General features: G+C 41.3%; 1 protein-coding gene across 5 annotated transcripts; it reads left to right on the forward strand.

Moving 5' to 3' along the window:
* Positions 1 to 854: 854 nt before the first annotated feature.
* On the forward strand, positions 855 to 22,190 carry TMEM45A (transmembrane protein 45A). Of its 5 annotated transcripts, none has more exons than XM_031051435.2 (7): positions 855 to 1,125; positions 11,258 to 11,379; positions 11,499 to 11,708; positions 13,808 to 14,020; positions 14,727 to 14,911; positions 17,002 to 17,147; positions 18,894 to 22,190. In XM_031051435.2, exons 3-7 carry the CDS (start codon positions 11,519 to 11,521, stop codon positions 18,985 to 18,987), a joined length of 828 nt encoding a protein of 275 aa, XP_030907295.1. In that variant the 5' UTR covers positions 855 to 1,125; positions 11,258 to 11,379; positions 11,499 to 11,518; the 3' UTR covers positions 18,988 to 22,190. The 5 variants fall into 5 exon arrangements, with proteins under 5 accessions (XP_030907295.1, XP_005151641.1, XP_030907296.1 ...); XM_005151584.3 differs by having other exon boundaries at positions 855 to 1,156; positions 18,894 to 19,301; XM_031051436.2 differs by having other exon boundaries at positions 11,245 to 11,379; positions 18,894 to 19,301.
* Positions 22,191 to 22,745: the final 555 nt, after the last annotated feature.

Consider the following 22,745-nt stretch of genomic DNA (forward strand, 5'->3'; position numbering starts at 1 on the left):
GATAACCAAGGGTGAAAAGGTGTCAGACAGAAACATACTGTTGATCTACATTTTAATCTTCACATGAGGTTAATTTCACCCACAAATTTCCCAAAGCAAAAAGTTTTTTGGATTATGAAAACCAGAAATTTTAAATTAGGGGTCTTGGGGGGGGTCCCAGTATTTAGTCCAAGTTATGACTAGCTGTTGCCTCGGATTGGCTATTCGAACAGCCACAGGGGAAGGCTGGCAACACAAGAACTTGGTGCTGACAGGGGTGGAAAGGGTCAGGGAGGCTTATGGTGTAAACAGAGCTTCAAATCTGATTATCAAAACTTCCTGGCAAATACTTCAAAGGAAAATTTTTCCATATGTAAGGTTTGAGGGTTTTTCGGGTGTTCTTTGCTGGCTAATTTAACTCAGGTGGTGCAGCGCAAGATGTCTTTCATTATGCTGTGACTGACTCAGTAATGTCACTAACACCATTTACTACAGCGTGGCGTTTGTAAATAAAACTGTGGCTTCATCCTTTCAGTTTTATTTTTAGACATTCTTTTGGATTCAGGGCTCTGCCGTACATTCCTGTGAAATTACAGGGGCTACAGCCACGGGTGCTCATTTTCGTGGCGAAAACCACTGATGGGGGAAAAAGGGCAAATAGAGAAAAGCCTCTGTTATATCCAGTGATCAGAGGAGGGTTTGTGTATCATAAAGTCTCTACTTTTCTAACGTTCCCCAGCTTGCCCCGGCCAGCGGCAGCCTCTATCTCCGGCCGTGAACTCCCCCGCCACCCTGCCCGCTTCCGGCTGCTTTCCCTGAAAACGGGGCAGGAGCAGGGGACAGGCACCGGGAAGTGCGGATTCAGCTGAAGCGTCTTTCTGTCCCGAGTCCCTTTTATTTGGCTCTGCCCCGGGTCCTCCCCGGCCAGGGGGGGAGGAAACCGCCCGCCCCCCACGGGGCCGACAGGGGAAGGAACATCTGGGCAGCCGCGGAGCAAAAATTGGGGGCTGCCGTGGCGCATCCCCTGGATGGAGCAGCTGGAGAGTCCGGCGGCCGCTAGAGCCTGGTTGGAGCAGCTGGAGGAACCCGGGCCGCCTGCGATACCCCTTGGAGGGAGCGAGGGAAGGCGAAGGAAGAGGCTGCGAGGTAAGGGCAGCCCGGGTCTCCTCAGCCTCGGGTGAGCGGCGGGAAGGGATGGAGGTCTCCCCCGCGCAGGCTGCTCCTCCGCGCAGTGTGGGCAGAGCGGGCTAAAGGCAGGGCGGGCGGCGGCAGTAGGGGTGGGGGTGTTTCGTGTTCCATTGGGAAAGGACAACTGCTGCTCCATGTTTGCCTTAGTTCGGTCCGTGAGGGGCACTCCTGAGGTAAAAAACCCTGACGCGACTTTTAAAATCTTAAGTAGCTTTGGCGGAGGTTGCTGGTGTTAAAATACGTCTGGAGCCCTGGCGTATTTTACCCTATGTGCGAGAGTTTTTGCAGCAGTGGTTCAGGGTCGTTCAACAAAGGGGGAATTAAGTGTTAGGGGTGTGAGTAAACGTTCGGTTAAGAGTTTCTTGTGTGGTTTGTTTTTTTTAACTCCCTCCCTCCTCCTTGAGTTACTCAAATGGAAATGTACATCCAAACTTGAATCACCAGGCGAAATCAAGAGAATTTAAATGCAGCCATGAACAATTAGTATATGAAAGAGACCTTCAAATTAAATTATCCCAGCCTCTCTATTCTATTTCAAAACAGAGTATCCCTTGGAAAAACACTTTCAGTCCCTGGATATGTTCAGATTTGTTTCATTTTTTTTTTCAGTGATAAACCATATTCTTCTCTCCTAATAACACTTATTACTTAACACAGTATCAAAAATTTAATTTTTCTGATATTTCAGACCTTAGGAGCTGAAGTTCCTAAAACCAAAATATTTATGTTTCTTAATTTTTAAAATAAATATTTGATAATAACTATGCAATTACCTACCTAGAACTTGTGATTTCTCCAGTATGTATAACTTTGTTTGCATCATCTTATATTACTGTTTCTGTAGACCTCTTTAAATTATGGTATATGTCATACTGTAAGTCACCAGTAATTTGCACTTTGTAATTTGTTTAAGGAATGTATTCTGTATCCATTTTAGATGAACATTCATTGCTGACTCTGGGATTACCTTTCTGAAGTTTGCTCAGATGTCTTTTCTGCTATTCTGGGTTGCTTACATGGGCTTTTCCTATATGCTTCTCTTTAGAAATGGATCTGGGTAAACTGATTTCTCTCAGTTGTGGAGTGTGGTTAGAAATAACTGCTTGGAAAGGAAAGTCAAATGAACCTAATAAGTGGCTTCTATAATCATGCCTGTGTTAAGGCAAACTGCTCCCTGCTTACTCTTTTCTTGCACACCAAGACTGCCTGGAAGTACCATTTTACTCAGTACTGCAGATGGCCAGTACAGCAGCACAAAAAATGGGCCCCTTGTTTCCATCTGAAGACGTACATGAATCAAGTGTTGAAACTCTTGTCAACTGGCTCCTACTCTATTTGTTAGATGTGTCCAAACATGCCCATGCTCACTTGCAATTGGTAGCAGTAGTAATTTTGCTTGTTTCTTCGAAGCTATGAGCAAGGCAGACTCCTAAACCCAGAGATTATAAATAATTGAACATTGTTTTTGAAATATCTTAATTTTCAGTAGGGTGGTACTCCTATATTATTGTGCCGCATGAGCCAGACCTTCAGTTCTGACACTGGTTTTTGCTCCAGAAGATAAAAAGGAGACTTACGTCCCTCCTAATCAATTTCTGTCTAAATTAGGGTCTGCTGTAACATTTCAGTTCTATCTGAGCAAAATTCTAAAGCTGTTGCTTCACATAACCTGGCACTTGAGACATTTCTAAGGTACAGAGTGTAGCATCTGTAAGACCAGTGGTTTTGGAAGAGGATACAGCCTCTTTTGCAGCTCCTCATCTGATTGAATTACAAAGCTCCAACTCCATAGCACTGTTCTTGGTCCCTCTATTAATTCTGTTGTCTGAGGGGCAGCAGGAACTGAAGCCGCTGCTACTGTAGCCTTGCATTAAGGGGACTCTTCAGTTTCTGCTAACGTTGCATTAGCACTAACTGATTCCCATTTAGTGAGTATGAGGTCGTCCTGTAAAAAGGAACTATACCTCTTTCCCTGATGCCTTTCAATTTTTCTAGATGGGCTAACTCAGACAGCCATTTCTCCCAGCTGTTATCAGTGTTTCAGACTGTCTTGCCGATGTCCCTGTTTACTCATTAGCTCTTTCTTTTCTGATCCACACAGCTTTCTGCTGTTGAGAGTGTGTTTCCCCCAAGCAGTAGTTGATAGGAGGCAGTGCATTCAGTTACCTGAATGCAAGCAGTATATCAAACACCCTTATCTCAGCAGGGTTAAAGACAACTCAGCCAAGGCAAAGCTCAAGGTGCAAATCCCACCTGCTCTATTGCATAGCTTTATGGAAATTACTGACAAGAAAGCTTTTTTTTTTTTTCATATCACAACATAATGTTGCAAGCTTCAAGCACTCACATAATTCGTTACAGCACCCAAATCCAGGAGATCTATTTTGAATCACTTTGTTTGCCATATAAGAGCCTTGAGGGCATACACTACCTAATGGTACACCACAGCCAGACCTGATGGCTGAAGTTTACAAAACATTTGTTCAAGTTACTTCAGAAGGCACAGGTTTAAGAAAAGTGGCTGGACCTCAGCAAGAGGAGACGGCAGAATGCAGCAATTTAGAACTAGAGGCCAATATACTGGACACACGTACCCCTGGTTTCCAATCTCCTCCCTAGCAGGGGACAGGAGAAGTATCACCTGCTTGTTGTCCAGGTATGAGCTGTTACGAGCATCACATTGGCTAACTGACCCCATTTGTAATTTCTTTTGTAAGAAAATCGAGTCCTTCCTGTGAACACTGTTGTGGACTTACCTGTGCCCTCGTGTTTGCTGAGATGAGCTCCCTCCCAGTTTTTGTCAACTTGAGACTGTCTTTAAACTGAAAGATTACTAGTATGCACAGCACAGCATCACACTTCTGCTTACCATATTTTATTAATGAGTCACCCCATTGTAATTCAGTCACACCATTATCTAGTACTGTACATAATGAAGAGAGATCTTAATGCCTTTTCTGCACTGTCACTGGTGGTTATGATAAGAGAGCAACTCTTGCAACCAAAGAATTACAACCATATTGTGGTCAGACAAGTCCTTCTCCAGGAACAGAATTCCTCACTTTTGTCTTTCAGATCTGGCTTCTTTTCAGGTGGAAAATACCTTTTTAGACCATTCACTGAATTTTCTTAATAGGCTCCCCTTCCCCTCTCTTTTTTTTGGGGGGGGTTATATCTTCTTTTCATCAAGAAGTATTTGAAAACATAGCAATTGCAGCAACTTCTAGCAGTCTGTAAAGAGCTCTGTAAGTGTCAAATGAAGAATCTTTCACAGCCTGGGTGGTTATCTCTATGTATTACAAAGATTTGTCATAGTCTGGTGGTCCTGTCAGCTTTGCTATTTTACAAGATTTTTCCACTGAAGCCCTGACTCAACTGTTAACACACTGTAGGTCCATAAAAAGGATGCCAATAAAGACCAAACCATATTTTATTTAATTTCCCTAAATCATTAGTAGATATATCAGACTTCAGCTCTCTTGACATTTTCCTAGCCTGTCTATCAGGAAGCAAAAAACATGTAGTTGAGCACTTCTGGGTCTACAAGTAAGATCCAAGGATTACACACTATAAAACTGTTTTTTGTCAGGTCTCCAAGTAGAAATCTTCTTACTGGTAGTGTGACCTCCGCTCGACTATGGACCTTCAAGAATATCTAGGGTCCTGCAGAGATTGCTTATTGAAATGTCTCTGACTGGTTTAAGGACAATAAAAGGAATTAACTTTTTTAAAAAGAGAGCATACAGGAATTTCACTAGCTGGCACAATTCATGTTAAAACCAGGAAGCACTAATAGGGGAGCCATTCTTGTGTGTCAATGAAGTGCTCTTGCAGCACAGCAGTGGGATGTCGCAGCATGTCTTTCCACCACACCATCTGCCCAGTACTCAGCTGCTGCTGCACAGAGTCAAAATCTTGCTCGAGTCACCTTGAGGGCAGTGGTCTGCTCTGACCCTCTGTGGGGAAGGGAACTGCTGCTCTGCACGGGGGACGGCCTAGAAGGTCACTCTGCAGGAGGCAGCAGCTACCGCGTGACTCCTAGGGGCAGGGAAGTGGCTGGGGTGGATGAAGCCAAACATCCATCCTCCTGCAAGAGGTGACACTCTCATAGCTGCAATAGTTTGCCCACATACCCATCTTAATTTGCCGTTTATTTCAGGCAGTGCTAGGAAATATTAGGTTTTATGGCCAATAAAGAAACTATGAATCTTTCATAGGAAAACCCAACTCTTACATATCCTATACGATTACAAGATTTTATTTCTTTTGTGTGTGTATGTCTTTTGAATTTGTGATGATCTGAATAAAAGGCTCCAATTTGGCAGTCCTGAACACAAAAAAAAATCATATCCACAGACTAGCAGCTGCTCTGATACCAAGAGCCAATGGTAAGATCATTAAGGAGTGTTTTTTTGTCCCTGGATAACCCCTGGAGTTATCTTGGCTTGGTTATGGGAGCAGAAAGAGAGTCAGCAGATACACTGAAAACATGGAAAAAGCCAGAAAACTGAGGGTCACGAGAGATAAAAAAATACAGTGAAAATCACTCAAAGGGCTGAGAAGGACAAGTATCTGGGAAGTTGTTGTTGACAAGTGCAAGGCACTGAAAAAAATAGAGTAGTTCAGATTGTGCGTCCAAACTCAGCACTATGAGAGACTGCCTCTTGCAGTCTCTCCTTTCTTAGCCCAGTATATAGATTTCTTGACATTACCTCTTCAGGATTTTTGGATTTCATCCATGTCTTGTAGGCCTAAAGATTTTACCAAGGGTTGAATTCTTCTCTTACAGGCTTCAGAGATGCAGTTGCTGAAATGCTTTTAGTCATTACATTAAATCAGTACTGCATTTAGTGAATAAAGTAATTACAGCAGACATTGGTTTTCGATCGGTGTTGGTCTCCATGATGTTTACAATTGCAGGGTAAAAGGCACATGCCTTGTGAATATGTCTTTAACTGCACGGTACTGAACTGAACTTATCTGCTATTTTCTTTCTGTTCGATGCATTCAAGTTTGCTGAATTCCAGTTTTCAGTAAAAGCTTTATGATCCTAGCTTGTGCACTGATTAGAAAGTGTCTGCGAATGGGTTATATACTCCTCTTATCTGGATGCATTATTCTCACTGACATCATGATCAATTACTGCAGGTGTTATGGATAAAAGCATTTTCTATCAAATATTATAAACTCCACATAATTCTTTCCTAATCTAGCACAGTTTTACCATTGCAGTAAATCTTTGTGTTTAACTTCTGTTGTCATATGGCTCTGTATCAGAAATTAATCTATAGCAGCAGTGTGAGTCTCTGGGCTCATCACTTGTGTCATTTCTGGAAAAGAGCCCCCTCATTTCTGGTTAACAGTCCTCTTTAACATCCCGCAGAGCTTGATAAACACAGGAAATTGCAAGGCATACTCTGTAGCAGGAGAATGTGTAGGGAAGGGAAGCTGCCTGCTGCAAGGCTAGTTCTGGCTGAGCTGCTGCTTGCGTCTCCATCCAGTGCAGGTTATTGAGCCTCTGTTTTTTTAAAGGCAGAAGATGGAAATGAGGAATTAATCTAGCTCTTCAAGAAGCCATCTAAGTAACCATAAGTTTCTTAATACCACTTGCAAATGTTGCCTTAGTCCCCACATGGGTGGCCTTAAGAGATCAGGAATCAAACTTGTAGATGCTAGGAAACATTCCTCCCCTGGAAGTTGGGAAGCATTTAAATCAATCATGTAAGTCTGTTTCTTGCTTGCCTTTCATGCTTCTTCTGGTGTCAGCGAAGTAATTTTCTGGATTAAAAGACAGCTTTTAATACCCACAAAAATGCACACCTTTTCTTGAATGCTCACTCAGAAGCTGCCTTTGCTCATTATCCTGTCAGTTGCCAGCAGATCCACTACTCCCTTCTGACCCCAGGGAGTAAGATACAGCCTCAGCCAAGGGATGAGCATCTCAGGTACACAAAGCATTACTGCTACATAGGGAATTTGTAGGCAAACATCAACAATCACATTTGGTTGGCAAAGCTGGAGTGTAAAGCACTTGTGCAATGCTATGCAGCTTTCTAATTGCTGGGAAAGTCTCAATCATGCAGAGTTTTATGTGATTATTGCAAGAAAAATCATGCTTGGAGTTTTCACATGTGAAAAAACAAAAAGCATCTCACATTCACAGGTAGCAAGTAGCTGTAAATTATTCTTGCCCTCATTCAGTCAGCTGCAGAAAAGTTGCCTGGTACTTAAGAATTTCTAAACTACAGTTTTGTTTGTTGCCATATTTACACCTCATTTACACCTTTTTCTCCAGTTGCCTTGTGACCTGGGCAGGGATCCTGGGGGTGCACAGACAAGGTAAGGGGCAATTTGATCAGCAATGGTCAGTATACACTTGCTGGAAAGCCAAACCCTGTCATCCATGGCTAGGGCTGTGACTGGGTGATGCTGGCTGTCTATATGTCTCTTGTAGGCATCAGCACTGGCATTGCCTGTCGAGGTTAGGAGCAGAATTTGGATAGGGTTGAGGCTGTGCAAGCAGGTCACCCACTGCAGGTACACGTGCAGCACCTGGTGTTGACTGGATGGCTTTGAGGTGGCATGAGCAGACCCTGCATGGCCAAACTCAGAGCTCAAGGCACTCAGCTGTGGGGCAGCCTTGGGATTTTCTCTATTTGAGTCTCTGGCAGATGATGCACTTTAGGGGAAGTTGGTGGGCAGCAAGGAAGGTTTGCTGCCGAGAACATGGCTGAGGCTCTGCCAGCACCCCTGGCCCTGAAATCACTGAGGACAAAAGGGCCTGGGATTTGCACAAGTTACAACTTCAGTCCTCCAGTGATTTGTTTGCTACATTATGGGATGAAATTCTGTAAAAAAATAAACCCTCAAATTTATTGAGTAATATAACATGCTGATCCCATCTTTATCCAATAAATAGCACCTGACATACCGTAACAGCTGACTCCCTCAGTGTCATACTAAGCCCCCAAACTATGCGATATCACCTAGTTTACTTGCAGGCAAAACTTCTCAGTCACATCAAAACTGTGGGTGGTGGCAGTTAACTTCTGACCTCACCAAAATACACTCTCGGGCCTGGTAAGAGAAAATTCATTAATTCAAAGTTTAAGGCAATTTCTGTCATAATGTTTTCAAGTTTCCTAAGGATTTAAAGTGTAATTAATGTAAATCCTTTCTGAAGCCCACTATGCTGAGATTCAGTGTTCTAAGGTGTGCCACAGCAGCTGACTCACAGATCTGATATATGTCTTTCTAGAGAGATCCCACAAATAATCCCCAACATTTCTGGACAAACTCAAACTGAAGTTTACACTCTCTAAAGCAAATAATATGTGATTGTACTGCTTATAGGAAAACATAAATTTTTCTGGTTCTGTTTTGTTTATATTGGATATGCAACAGTAGCTGCTGTAATCAGACTTATCTTCCCTTGTTCTTGAAAGCAAAAAATAGTTTTAAACAGAGTATCCTGATGGATTACCCAGATTTAGGGCAGAAATATCCTGCAGTGATTAGAGCTCTAGCCAACCCAGGTGTGAATTTATAGGCTGAGAATTACTTTTGAAGTGTTCTATACTGTGCACTACAAATGCCATCGGGACACTTGTTCATTTGACTCCTACTGCTGCAGTACTCTCCTAAATGGAGGCTTTTCATCGGTTTAATTTACCTTTTTAATCCAGTATCTCCCTTTGATGTAGGTGATGTGAGTTACAGGGTAAATCTTCCTACTTAAAATGCTCAGTAGCTGTGTTGAATAATATCTAATGAATAAAGTCCTTCTAAGGAACGGTATTCAGTGAGATCAGACATATGGTGAGGAAAGGCCACTCTCTACTCTTCCCCTCTTTCTTTCATGCAAAGAAGGGAAAAAACCAATGTCCTACAATGCCTTTCAGGCCAGGAGATTTTAGAAGAACCATAAGTTAAGGCTTCCAAAGCAAAACAAGTATTTCAAAGTTTAAATCACAGTTTAGGCAACTGTCTAAAACTTTAGCTCCCATTAATACTGCCTTTTTTTGAGGCAAACTATGGTGCAGTGAGTACTGTCAGTGATGCACAAGCTGGGCAGATTCTCTGAACTAAAGACATCCCAGAATGAGGTACCTCATCAGCAACACCATGGGGCTGGGTCTAACCTGTGGGGCTGAGCCCCCCAGCCACACCACTTAATGCCTGACTGTGCTCAAGGCTGAGGAGTGCTTTCCCCGCCTGCAAATAAAACAGGCATAAACCTAGCAGAGCTTTCAAGGTGTTGAGGGAGGCAGAGGAAGCAGAGAAAGGCTCTCCCAACCCTTGGACTACCACCTCCTCCTCCTCCACTTCCCAGCCCACCCTGGGCTAGGACCGGAGATGCTCAGCTCACAAGCAGGCTGATTTAGCACCACTAACACATGCTCAGCCCCAGAAATGTTTAGATATTAATTCAGCATTTTGTGAGTGGGATGGAGGTGATCATCACCATCCTGGTGGCTGGGGGCCCGTGCTGAGATCTGCCTTGCTTGCTCCTCCTCACAGTTTTTGCTGCCCTGATCAGGGTGGCTAACCAGCCACCACATGAGGCAAAGCCTCCCGCAACAGCTCTAGGCATGGCACCCCTGCTTTTCTACTTAGCAGAAGACAAGTAGCATGCAGGAGCCCTTCCCCAGACAGCAGAAATCCCAAATAGAGTTCATAAGAATAGATAAACATTCCCCTCATTCTCTCTTTGGCTGCCCCAGGGCTGCAAGGTGCTACTTCCACGGGAGCCTTCCCAGGGCTTAGTGCAGCCACCTCTGCATGATTTCCTTCCAGTATGAAGTAAAAAGTATGCTCAGATGCCAGCACTTGGCACCTGTGAGGACACATCCAGAAATGGGCTTGCTTGGGCAACCTTTTGTTTCCCTTTTCTTGTACTTCAGTAATACTTACGTAAAAATTAGCTAAGTGGAGTTTTATCCAGGGAAAGCTTTTAAAACTCACCCCTCCCCTTCTGCAGCACTTACAATGGGAGACATTAGCTCTGGAAGAGGAGGGGATAAGCAGCAGGGACAGGACATTCTTCAGCATCCCTGTTTAAATCACAGCCTGCCTCATGCGACACATGAACATTTGTATTTTTTTAATTCTCCTTTGTGGCTATATAGGTCATGTTTCCTCATGCAGTTGAGTAATAGTGTTATGGTTCAGGACCTGTGCAAGTTTCTCTTCTTCAAAAAAAAATTCAAAGTAATGCTTTCAGTGGAGCTTAGATTCCAGAAACAGGAGAGAGCTCACGCTACGTGACTAGACAGCATTATGTGAACCATCTGAAAGTACTGTATGGCCCACAAGCCACAGTTTAAAACTTCTTATGCAGAGCTGACTGTACGAAATACTTACTGGAAAGAAAAATACTGCAGAGCCTCCATATTCTATTCACAACCAGATAGCTACAGTGTAGTGTGGTGATCAGATTTATAAATCAGCCACAGTAACAACAGGAAATACATATTTCCAATGCTTCTAAGGCAGATATCCTTTATTTTAACCTCTGCAAAGATTTAGTATGCCTTTGGGTTGCACAATAACTCAGTTTATAATAACTTAAAGAAAAATTGCACTTTAATATTAGAACTGTCACTTTAATGAAGAAGCTATTGGAGCTAAGTTAACTCTCCTTAAAGTTTGGATGATGACCAGAATTACTAAGTTTTATTAATGGCACTGCTTTTAAATAACTGTATAACATTAAGTAATAACCTTATCACTCAGTGTACTTGGTGTACTTGGTAATGTGCATCTAATTGTGGGTGCATAATTCACCTATCAAATACTGAAGATAGCTTGATGTTTGTAAATCATAACAAGACTTCAAATTTGAATACAAAATACAACTTATTAGTGAATAGCTACCCATTGTATCTGTATGCAACTTGGATTTCCTTCAGTCAGGTATTGTCTTGATTTCTGTTTGTGGAGTGAGGAAACAGAAAATCCCCTCTAAAGGTGAAAGAACCAAATTGTGAGTATTCATGCATCTCTTTTGCTAGTATAACTTCAACAGCATGATGTAGTGCACTATGGCATTTTTTCTCTCACTTTGCCAACTGCCAGCTCTGTATTTCAGGTCAGATGCCTTGCAGTTGTGTCTTTTACTTTGATTCTGCACAGCTATGAAACTGGGGAGACTGGCTGGGTGTTTGGAATAACCAGTGAAGATGAGTACCAACATTAAGTTTTAAATAGAGTGTGAGTACTGAATTCTATGATACTTTTTTTTTTATCTATGCAAGGAGATACTTTAAAATTATAACCCACAGAATTCTCTTGCTACTCCCATAATCAATCTCCATTTGTTTCACCTTCAGGTGTTGCCTAGCAGTAAACCATGGGCAATTTCAAAGGGCATGCCCTCCCTGGAAGCTTTTTCCTTCTTTTTGGCTTATGGTGGTCAGTGAAGTATCCACTGAAGTATGCCTGTCGAAAAAACAAGAATGGTTGCTACCTTGGTTCCAGGGCAGGATTTCAGCGCCTGGAGTTTTTAGAGGGGATCATCAAAGCTGTCTTTGCCCTGATCGGTAAGTAAGGTGGGCTGACAATGAAAAGGCTATGTCTTTTAACACTATCTTTTTTTTTTTTCTCTGATAAAACATCTCATTGTGTTTTGGTGTTTTGTCTTTGAAACACCAAGAATCTAAGAAATACTGGGGCTACTGCTATTAATTACAAAGTTATGACCATAACAGGGTTTCCATCCATAGCACTCTTCTGGAGTGGAGTCTCCTGACAAGTTCACAGCTGGTCCAAGTATTCATATGCTGTTCACTACTTCAGGGAGGGAGAAAAGATATTTAGGCAAGGAAGGGGCTTTCACATGCAGACTGGGAGCACTAGACTGTGGAGGCATTGCTTTTCTGTTTTGAATCCGACCATCTTAGATGTTAGTAGTCTCCACTGAGTTATTGATAAAATATGTAAATGCAGATGCTTCTCCACTGGTGTCATTTAAAGTGAAAATCTTCACAAAGACTGAACTCCAGACTGCAGGACTGTTGCAACAGGCTGGTGGTGGCCTGTTTCTCCTTTTTTTGTGGACTGGCCTGGGTACAAAGCCATGGGGGTGGTTTAGTGAGTTGTGCAGCCAACTGGAAGTGCTTAGTTCTTGTTTATGTTCCAGCAGGCTGTATGTTAGCAATTTATCTTTCTAGAATAAGTAAGCTAAATAACAGGGGGCCTGGGAGCTCAGCACATGTAGCTTTCAAGTTAAAAAGGATCTTAATTTTTAGTATTTTTAGATTCTGTCTATTCTTCTTTAGATGCTCAGAGTTGCTTGGTTTCTGATCAAGGTGCAGGCTGTGCCAAAATCTTGTTCTTGCTCTTCTTCAAGATCAGCTTTGAAGAGGTACTGTGTGTACAGTACTTTGATATGCCTTAAGAAATTATCAAAACCTAAGTAATAACATTCAATTTGAGGTGTGACTGGGGGCATCTTTCGTACAGATCTCCCAGTCAGTGTCTAGAGGTAGCTGGGTGGCTAAAATATTCATTTAGCCTTTTTATTTTCACCATGAAACAAAAAACTATTATTTTAACATATGGTAATGTCAGTTCACAAGTGTGGACAAGAAAGCCTGGCAAAGACAAAGAGTAAAAGTAGCAGAAAGAGTAAACCCTGTTGTTTCTGTGTTAGGAAATTTGAAGTAGAGGTGGAAAAGTATTGCATTTGCACCGCAGCATATCTACTTATACAGCATGATGCTGGCCCATGCCTTATAAGCAAATGTATTTAACTTTAAAGTTTTAAAGCGTAACACATTTTAAATCCTTCCCAAGCTTCACTGATTATATAAAGTATCTACATGCAGCTTTCCTCTTGCTGGAGTACTGCAGCTCGTTAGTAAGACGCTGAGGGGGCCAAGGTAAGGGAGGCAATGGAGCAGCAATTCAAATACTAACTTGGTATACATTCTCATGGGACTTTTAATAACGGCATAGTGGAGGGATTTCCTTTTATGGCTTTATAGGAAAAATCCCCTTTGAACTAAGAGTCTGAATTCTGCCATCCTGAACACTGTAGGGGACTGAAATGGTAAATCTTTCTTATGGAGACTTTAGCATGTGTTATACTCATGTTTGAACCACAGGAGAAGGCAGCTGAAAAATTCAGTTAGAGGACTACTACAATAGCAATTGTTAGGAAAAAAACCCAGCATAGAATAGCTGTTCACTGCTGGAAATTGCAAGATGCAGATAGTCCAACCAGGAGCAGAGATGAAGCCTGGTTTTCCCTGGCTTTCTCTTCTCTGAATTATGTGATGCTTAATATATGCTCTAGCTCACTCCGTGGTCTTTCCATCAGCAAAGCAGCTTATTTCATCTCTCCTCCACCCACTGCCTATTTTCTTGTAAATTTATATAAAATTAATATCTTTGAGACCTCTGTGCATTTTCACTTGAATTTGGACATGTTAAAAACTTTATTGCAAATGGCTGAACTGAGCAGAAGGAAGGAGAATGTAGCAATCACCCAGAGCAATCCTCAGGCAGCCAGACTAAATCTCAAATTGACCGGTGTTATACTGCATGGGAATATATTGTTTCCTCTACAGTTTGTATAAAGACTTATTATCACCTTAAGCATCAGGACAAAAAGTTACATTTTTCATTTCATGTGTAGGAATGGTGGCTGAGCAGTTTGTTCCTGATGGACCTCATCTGAAGCTGTACAATTATGAGGAAAAGCACTGGGATCACCTCATGAACTGGCAACATGCCACTATGTACCTCTTCTATGGCATTTCAGGGTTGGTTGACATTGTGGCTCATGGGACCAGCACACTGCCAATGGCCATGGACAAGATGATGCTTTCGTTAGCAGTGTTTATTGAAGGTCAGTTTACTTCTTCCTGCAAAAGTGTGTGTGAAACTTGCACAGGGGAATGCGTCTTGGGTCTCACATTAGTCTTAGAGAATGAGCCTGCAGTAGCTGGGTGTTTAATGCTCTGAAATGCCTAAAAAAGGTCAGTCTTGGTCCTCCTTAAACTGCACTGCAGCCCAGAGCAGGATCAGACATCCTAGAGGTGTATCTGTGCTTCCCAGCTGGCTTAGATAGCAACAGAAATGTTATAAAAATAGCAGCACAAGCCTGTTTTGAATAAGTGCTCAATAGCTCAGGTATGTGCTTCATTCAATGTATGTACAGACATGGCCCACAAGTTAGAGCGCTTTTTCACTTGTACAGCAATCACGTGTTGAAACTGTACTGGAGACACACTCATTTTGTGTTTTCTGCACACACAGTATATCTCATAGCATCCCTCTTGTTGCACTGCAGGCACAGATGAATGACACTTTTTGTTAATGTGTTTTAAACAAAAGGTGGTAGAGCTACAACTTCCCATGCAATTTCCTGGTCTGAACTGAAGAGTGGGAGTACACACTACTTAAGAATTAGTCTTAAAAATTGCTGTTAGTTCAACTAAGAAGGTGATACTGGCATGAAGAGAAATGCTAAAGGTTCATTGTTTTGTGAAAACAGATGCAGGGAGATTTCAAAGGAAGAAAGTATCTTAAAATGATCACTTAATTTATTCCAGGTTTTCTTTTTTGCTACCATCTTCATGGGAGAGCCATGCTGGATGTTCATGTTCATCAGTTACTGCTGTTTGCTATCTTTGGAGCTGCTGTTTGCATATTTCTGGAAATTTTCTTCCGTGGCAGTATTGTGCTAGAGATGCTTCGTACAAGCCTTTGCATATTACAAGGCAGCTGGTTCTGGCAGGTAGGTCTCTTTTCTGCCTTAGGAACTTCTTCTTTCACCAAAATTGGTGATTTAGCCCTTCGGAGATGTTTCATAGGGGATGTAATACGCCTTTTAAACACAGACCGAAAAGGACTCATAGAAAACAATGCCCTCTTAATGTCCCTTTAAAGAGATAAAAGTATTTCTTGTATCAATTTTACAGAAGAAGAAGCAGAAGCCATTTTACTTCTTGTGCATTTTATCAGTAAAAAAGCTAAGGAGGTTTTCTTGAGCTCTCCCTTGTTCACTGACCATTCTTTCTGACCCCTATAATATCCCACTCCAAATCCACAAGCCAAATGGCAGTGTTTTTAGAGCCAGGCAATATATACTGTTTATGAAGACTATCTCCAGTCAGCTGCTGGAGCAGTGAATAAATGCCCAGCGGGGTACTGGATGAGTGAGACAATGCGCTCATTGACATTGCCCAGCTCAAAAGATATTTAAGCTCCCAATCTGTATTAAAAAACTGGGTGATGCAAAGACTCCTTCTTTTCCAGGGCTCTGGAAACTGAGCAGAATTAAAACCAGCTGAAACTGTGATATTTCGAGGATGTGGCTCCCAAAAGGACTCTTCAAAATGCAGCTTCCATGCCCTCATTTGCTTGTGATTCTATCTAGTTAACAGATATTTGATAGTGACCCTGTCTCTACTGTCAGAACAAGAGAAAGAATTTAATGAATCGCTGTGATCTCATAACAAAGAAATAGGAGTGCTAGTGCTGATGTGTGTTTCATCTTACAGTGGAGAACTGAGGTCACTCCAGAGGTTTTTCTTTCCAGCATGTCTAGACTGGCTTTCCTTTTTTATATGCTGGCCAGACATGATGAAAAAAAATGTTTGCTGTTTCTTAGGAGAACTGGATACTCAGCACCAAATCAAATACCTAAATACTTGCTCTGGCAAGAAGACAGACCTCCTCAACAGCAGTATTTTTCTATAAGTGAACTCAAGAACCTGGTGCTGCAGCACTTTGTGGTTTGTTTTCTTGTTTGTACACTTTTTGTTGGTGATTTAAGAAGCTTTACATAAGAGGAATTAGACACAACCATTTATTCTTTGCTGTCTGTCCAGTCTAATTTTAGAGCAATTCAGACAATGTGTTTTTTGTTTAAAGTGAAAAATTGAAGAACTAAAAATACGAGCAATTTAAGTGTGGCTTTTTTCACACCCGCAGGAGACTTCAATCATATGTGTGACTGAAAACCACATGCTGGCTGCAGCATGACAGATTTGTAAAAAGTAAAGGGACCTTCTGCATCACTAACTCCCTCGTTCATTGAATTATCTGCATGGAAATGCAAAATGCACTCATTCCATCCTCCTTCCTCTTCTCTTCCCAGGTCCTAAATTCTCAGCTGAACTGCTGAGCCATGACTCTGAAGAGTATTAGGCAGTACAGAGCACTAGTGCTTGCCATGCAGACCCTTGTGTAGCCACAGGATTCCTAGCTTCCCACCTTATGCATTAATATAAATTTGATCTTTTCCAACTCTGAATATACAAATTAGCTATGTATTTCACATGGCCTTATAGCCTTGGGTGATGGCTCAATTTTTGAGTAATTTCAAAACTGACCTTTTCACTGGATGGCCTAGAAGAAATAGACTTATGTTCACCTTTATTTATTAATTTATTATTCATCTTCAGAACCATGTAGCACATTCCCAGACACTTGGGAAGAAGTGAGTCAGTGCAAACGGCTGGGTAGGTTTTCTTGTTATTGATGTGTTTGTAGTTCAGACCACACAAGGCTGAGCACTGGCCCCTTTTCATACAGTACATAGCTGTGATTGTTGTGGGACTTTTTGGGCAGGGTCTTTAATTCTCTGGGCAAGAGCAGGGGTTTCCTGGGACAGGCTCTGCATCTTCAAAGGCACTTCTGCACAGAACTGTGTAAAATAATCCATTGCATTCGAGTATGACTGCAAAATAGTTTTTAATTATAACCACGTCAGCACTTATTAAAAAAGAAATGTCTGCCTTATGATAGGTAGCATAAAACATGATACAGCAAAGGATACACACATCAGATGACTTTTGCTAAATATCTGTTATTTTATTACAGATTGGCTTTGTGCTTTATCCTCCAAATGGGAGGCCAGAGTGGAATCAAATGGATCATACCAATATGATGTTCCTGACCATGTGCTATTGCTGGCATTATGCCTTTGCTTTTCTTATACTTGCAGTCAATTATACAATCGTCAACTGGTAAGTTATTTGAAATACTAAAACTTTGGAAACTTGTCTATTTAGTCTAGCAGAAACTTAATTTTAGAAATGTCTCACTGACAAATCAAGTTTTCTACAAAGTAATTAATTGTCTTGCAAGGTAAAATAAAAATAGGTATTGTTAATCAATGAAGACAACATGACTCACTGCTTCAGTAGAAAGGGGAAAATATTCATGAAGCATAGCTCTGAAAGGATAATGCTTCTCACTTAAAAGGAGCTCTTTCTTAATAGTGTTCCATATATGTAAGTGCATATGAAGTCAGAAGTAGGAGAAGTCTTTTTCCTACAGCATCTTCTCTCCCAGTGGTCATCTCTAATTCCAAGTGACTTAGTCAGCAGGCTTCATGACTTTGAAGATTATTGGACAGGTTTCATTGCTAGCAATTCCTGTGATCAGACCTGATTTCTTTTCCACTAGCCAGTTTCATCCCCCCCATTTCTAAAGTTAGCCTTTTTTCTCGTGTTAATGCTGATAAAATTACAACCACAGTGTTAAATTAGTTATGAAAATGAGCCTGATTCTGCTATGTGTGATCACCTGCCTGCAGGACTTTACCAAGCCTTTGCCTGCACTGTTCTAAACATGCTTCTCACCCCTCGGTTTACCTTTACCATCCTAATAGCCCTGTGTTATCAGGCTTTGGTCACATGCAGTTCTTGCAGTCTTGCAAGAACTGAGAAGCCAGTTCTTTTTGGATCTTTTGTCTGAAAGGCACTGGCATTCAAGGCTGAGTAACTGGTTTGTTGTGTGAAGGATGGCAACTATAGAGTAGGTGACAGCAATCCTACATCCCTTCTGATGATGGAAATGGCAGCTGCTGCAGCATGTCTTACAAACAGTATGTTCAGGTAGTATCATTAAAGGTAGCACATACTAATGTCATGGTACATGTTTGTATTGTAAGTTGTCACTCATGCTAACATACAGCTATTTACAACCAAGGCCTGTGGTTGAATACTGCCCAGATTCTGCTTGAAAGCAGAAGCCATCTTTACAATGTCTTCCACAGTGTCCCACTACAAGTCTTCATACACCAGTCACCCACCTGATGAGGTGCAGGAGTTAAACAGTTTTTAACCATATAAAAATGGCCAGATAAGCCTTTGAGTTTGTCCTGGTTTCAGCAGTAGCAGTCATTTGTTTCTCCTTAGTAGCTGGTGCAGTGCTGTGTTTTGACTTTTGGCCTGGGAACAGTGCTGATAACACCAATGTTTTCAGTTGTTGCTAGGTCATGTTTACTCTGACCAAGGACTTTGTGAGTCTCTTGCTCTGTCAGGGAGGAGGGGAAACCAGGAGAAAGCAGAGACAGGACACCTGACCCAAACTAGCCAAGGGGGTATTCCATACCACAGCACGTCATGCTCACTATGTAAACTGGGGGTAGTTACCTGGAAGGGCTAGATCAATGTTCAGTCAGACTAGGTATCAGTCAGCGGGTGGTGAGCAGTTGTATTCTCTTCCCTTGTTATTTCTCATTATTATTATTGGTGGCAGCAGTGGTGGTTTGTGTTATACCTTAGTTACTGGACTGCTCTTATCTGAACCCATGGGAGTTACGTTCTTTCGATTCTCACCCCCATCCCTCCAGGAGCAGGGGGAGGAAGGGGGGGGGGGGAGGTGTGTGTGTGAAAGAGCAGGCTGTGTGTTTTTTCTGCATTGCCAATTGGGCTTAAACCACGACAGAGTTACTATTGACAGCTCTCATTTTTTGTTGTTTTCAGGGCAGTTCGTTCAAAGGTTAAACAGTCCCAGTCCATGGAAATGGGATTACTGAAGACATCTGAACGAGATCAGGAATCAGAAGATGAAATTTAGTATGAATATGGCTTGACTAGTTTACCTGCTCCACCATTAGGCTAACTGATACCTCATTTATAGAATTTTTTAACATCTTATTCATTCTTTACTACAACTTGCTATGCAAATATCATCCACGAGTACTGTCTACATCTGCACAGTTACATCTTTATTTGTGGGGGGTAAGCTTTGTATTGATTTGCAGCAGTTGCACTAGTACCTAGCTTACCACATGCTTCAAAGAAAACCAGACTAATATTAGACAGACTGGAACTGATAAGGTGGCATGATGAAGTCTGTGTGTTTTGCCTCCTTAATAGCTAAGTAAAATGCTTTCTGGCTGCTGCTGAATGGACCCAAGTTTCCATAGTTAGGGTGTTCAAGTAAGTATGTTTGTTGCTCTGCAAGTAACTGTGCATAATAACTCTACAGACCTGGAAGGAGTAGTACAAGATGAAAAATCAGAGTTTTGCAGCTGTCTTATGTAACACTCCTGTGTCTGCTTGTGGCTGTCTGTTGAAAAGCAGAGGTGCTCTCTCCTGTTGAAAAGAGAGGGTGCTCTCCCCCATGCTTGCTATTGTTTGGGATGTGCTCCAACCTCAACAAAAGGGAAATAACAGATACGGCAAAAGTCATCAGAAGATGATGTTGCATGTAAGCACACTGCCTCTAAAGGGCAGACTTTCGAATCATCACTCTCTCTCTAAATATGTCTTTCAAAAGACTGCCATGGGCAGCTTGTGGTACAGCAGCACTTACACTTTGTTTTCTGAAGGATTGAGAATGGAATTTATGCTGGTGGCCAGTGGCCATTTTACACATGCATCAGTGATAGGTGGTCATGGTAAGATGGTCATTCTGGAAAACAGACTCTTCCCTTTAAAACTCCTTCTAAAGATACTATTTTCTTATTATTTTCCGAAACAGGCTAATGTAGGACAACAAATTCTGTTCAAGTAATGCCTGTTCATCAGGTTTGGTGCTGTGAAAGTGTGTTTCTTTTATTATTCAAATGTTTCCAGATGCTCCTAAGGGAACGCAGAGCTGAACTCTAATAGATGAATGAGATTTGTAGGATCTGGTCCCTCCACTTTTCAACTTCCTTTAAATTTTTTCAGTGTGAACCAGAAAAATTAGTAGCATAGAATTACTAATTGCAGTGAGAAGGTTGCTTAATTTAGGTAATAATATAGTTTGTAGCTCAAACGGATCTCAGGACTCAGAGAAAAAAAGGAAAGAAAAATTAAAGGCTTTTTCTAAAGCTGTTTAACCTTCAATACAACATAAACATTCACTTCATTTTTAAGATCTGCCTTTTATCTCCCATTTTTCAAGGAGTACCTTCCTTAGCTGCATATGCTATTAATGCTGAATTTTAGACTGCCAGATTTATCAATGTGTTTCTGAAATCAGTGGTGCTATTTATTTTGAAGGACATCTTCAGAAAGTGCTTTGTTTCTCATATGCAGGAGCAATACAAGTTTCTTCACTGCTCTTCTTGATAAATATATTTGATACTGTGCAAATATTAAGGTGCTGTATCTCTAAAATAAAGGGATAGCCTCAGAAGAAAAGCATAATAAACTGAGCTTTCTTAGAACATTTAGAAGACTTCAGTTGGTAATTCTTTAGATTATTTTAGATATTTGCCAAGTATTGTGAAATGACACTTGTAATCAGGTGTCAAATTGTCCACATGAACCTATTTTGGAAAGCAAGAATAGTTGGCTTACAGGCATTTCTACATTTACAAATGTAAAATGGGAAACTGCAGTTTGCTAAGCAAAGATCACCACTTTTCTTAATAATTGTTGTCCTTTTCTAAGTACCTTTCTCTGAAGGGTCTTGGAGATTGTGGTGAACTTTAAGGAAGCCCATCTCAGGACACTCTCGTAAGCTAGGTTTTGGTATGGCATTTTTGTAGCTCCATGTCTCAGCTTTACAGTGATCTCACTATAAACTCTGAATTCATTTTTACTCCACTCTGCAAATCTAAGACTTCAGTTTCATTGCTGTGGCTCCATTAAAACTGGATTTTCTGTTGGCATAAGCAAGAGGGAAGATCCGTGGCTTTGCTGAGGAGCTTATCTGTTAATTGCAGCAGGGATACGCTGGCAAAATACAGTGTGTTATTACACCCAACTATAATCTTACCTTCATTATACCACATTATTCTTGTTTGTAAATTGTTGGGACTATTGTAAAGGGCAGATTTTTTTCTGGTTAGAATGCTTGGGGTACAAAGCTTCTGCAGTGCTGTGAAGACGATGGTTATGTACCAAAGAGAACTTGGGAATTATTACAGAAGTCTGTTGTGATAAGCCGAAATCAGTTAACAAAGTGAGCCTCGTGGGATTCAGTGATCTGAGTGAACATGGAGAGTGCTCAGCAAACTCCTTTTGAAAAAACTGCTTTTTCAGAAACAAGAAGTGCCAGTACTTGAATGTCATGGCCAGAAGAGTGGCTGCCTGACACGGTTCCCCTCTGACTGCCTCAGCCTGGTGGTTCTGGCTCTGTCTGTATTTAAATTCAGCAGTGGCTGCAGGGGTGTGCATTTTCTTTGCAGAAAACATGAGCAGGACTCTCAGCCTCCTGAGAGGTATCACTTTTGTCTCCCTGCTGTGAATCTCCCATAAACGATCGGACAACTGAACAAATAAGGCCATCAGACGCATCTGCTGGTTTTGGTGCAACCATGCTTTACAAAGATGCTTTTGAAGAAGCTCATCCTGGAGTCTAATGCAGTCTGTGACACAGAACTGTAGGGCAGGCTTCTTACAAAAACTCTCTTTGCATTGAGGAAAGTGGTATTGCATTATTAAGCTTGAAGAAATGCAAGGAAAAACAAATCCTGAAGCCTCAAATAAATGGTAGTCTCTTGGATTTTACTTGTAATGCTCTTGCGCCTGCTATATTTTTGGTGCCACAAAGGAAAGAAACACCCCGTTTCATGGTGGGTTTTTGCTACACAGAACACTTCACCCATTCTTCTCAAGCACTGTTCAAAAGAGATGCTCAGGGACAGTAAGGTAACTATTACAAGTTAGAAGGTACAACATTCAGCATTTCACTGGCAACAGATTTTTCTTGAGTTGAATGAGTGAAGTCGGACAAGTTTACAGACACCACTCAGAAAAAAGTAGCTGCTCTCAAGAAAATTGACATTATTGTGAAATATTGGTGCTTTTGAAAAACTGCATGGTAGTTTATAATAGACAAGATATGCCTATAATATTATTTAAATAAAATTGATTTATTCATATAAGATGTCTGTCATGTTTCAGGGGAAAAAATATATGCATTTATAGGTTATGATAGACATATTACTCTCATAGCCAGAGAATGTTGCACTCAAATTCAGGAAAGGTCAGTGCTGCCTTGTCAAAATCCCTTGATTCTGTTATTTATTAATAATTTACAACACAGTTGAAAGTAACTCTTCTTGAGGTCTGGGGAGTACAATCCGTGAAAGTCAAATGCTGTGGAAAAAGGAGGACCCAGATCTGGACCTGGTCTCCTGTATCATACATAATGGAGCAGCCAGCAACCGAGTAAACAGAACTGCATGAATGGGATCTTTCTGTTTTGGCAAGCTTTATAATAGGAATATTTATGATTTTATTTGACTTTGCTCCCTTTTTCTTTTAAAGAAAAAAACACTTTTTTTCTGCTGTAAGGTGAAAATGCATTCTGAAAGAAAAAAGCTGACATACTTCAAGAAATGTTGGCAATTACAGATTTTGTCATTTTCGTATTTTTCACCAGTTTCTAAAATT

The sequence above is a fragment of the Melopsittacus undulatus genome, chromosome 2, assembly GCF_012275295.1.
Source record: "Melopsittacus undulatus isolate bMelUnd1 chromosome 2, bMelUnd1.mat.Z, whole genome shotgun sequence".
Lineage (NCBI taxonomy): Eukaryota > Metazoa > Chordata > Aves > Psittaciformes > Psittaculidae > Melopsittacus > Melopsittacus undulatus.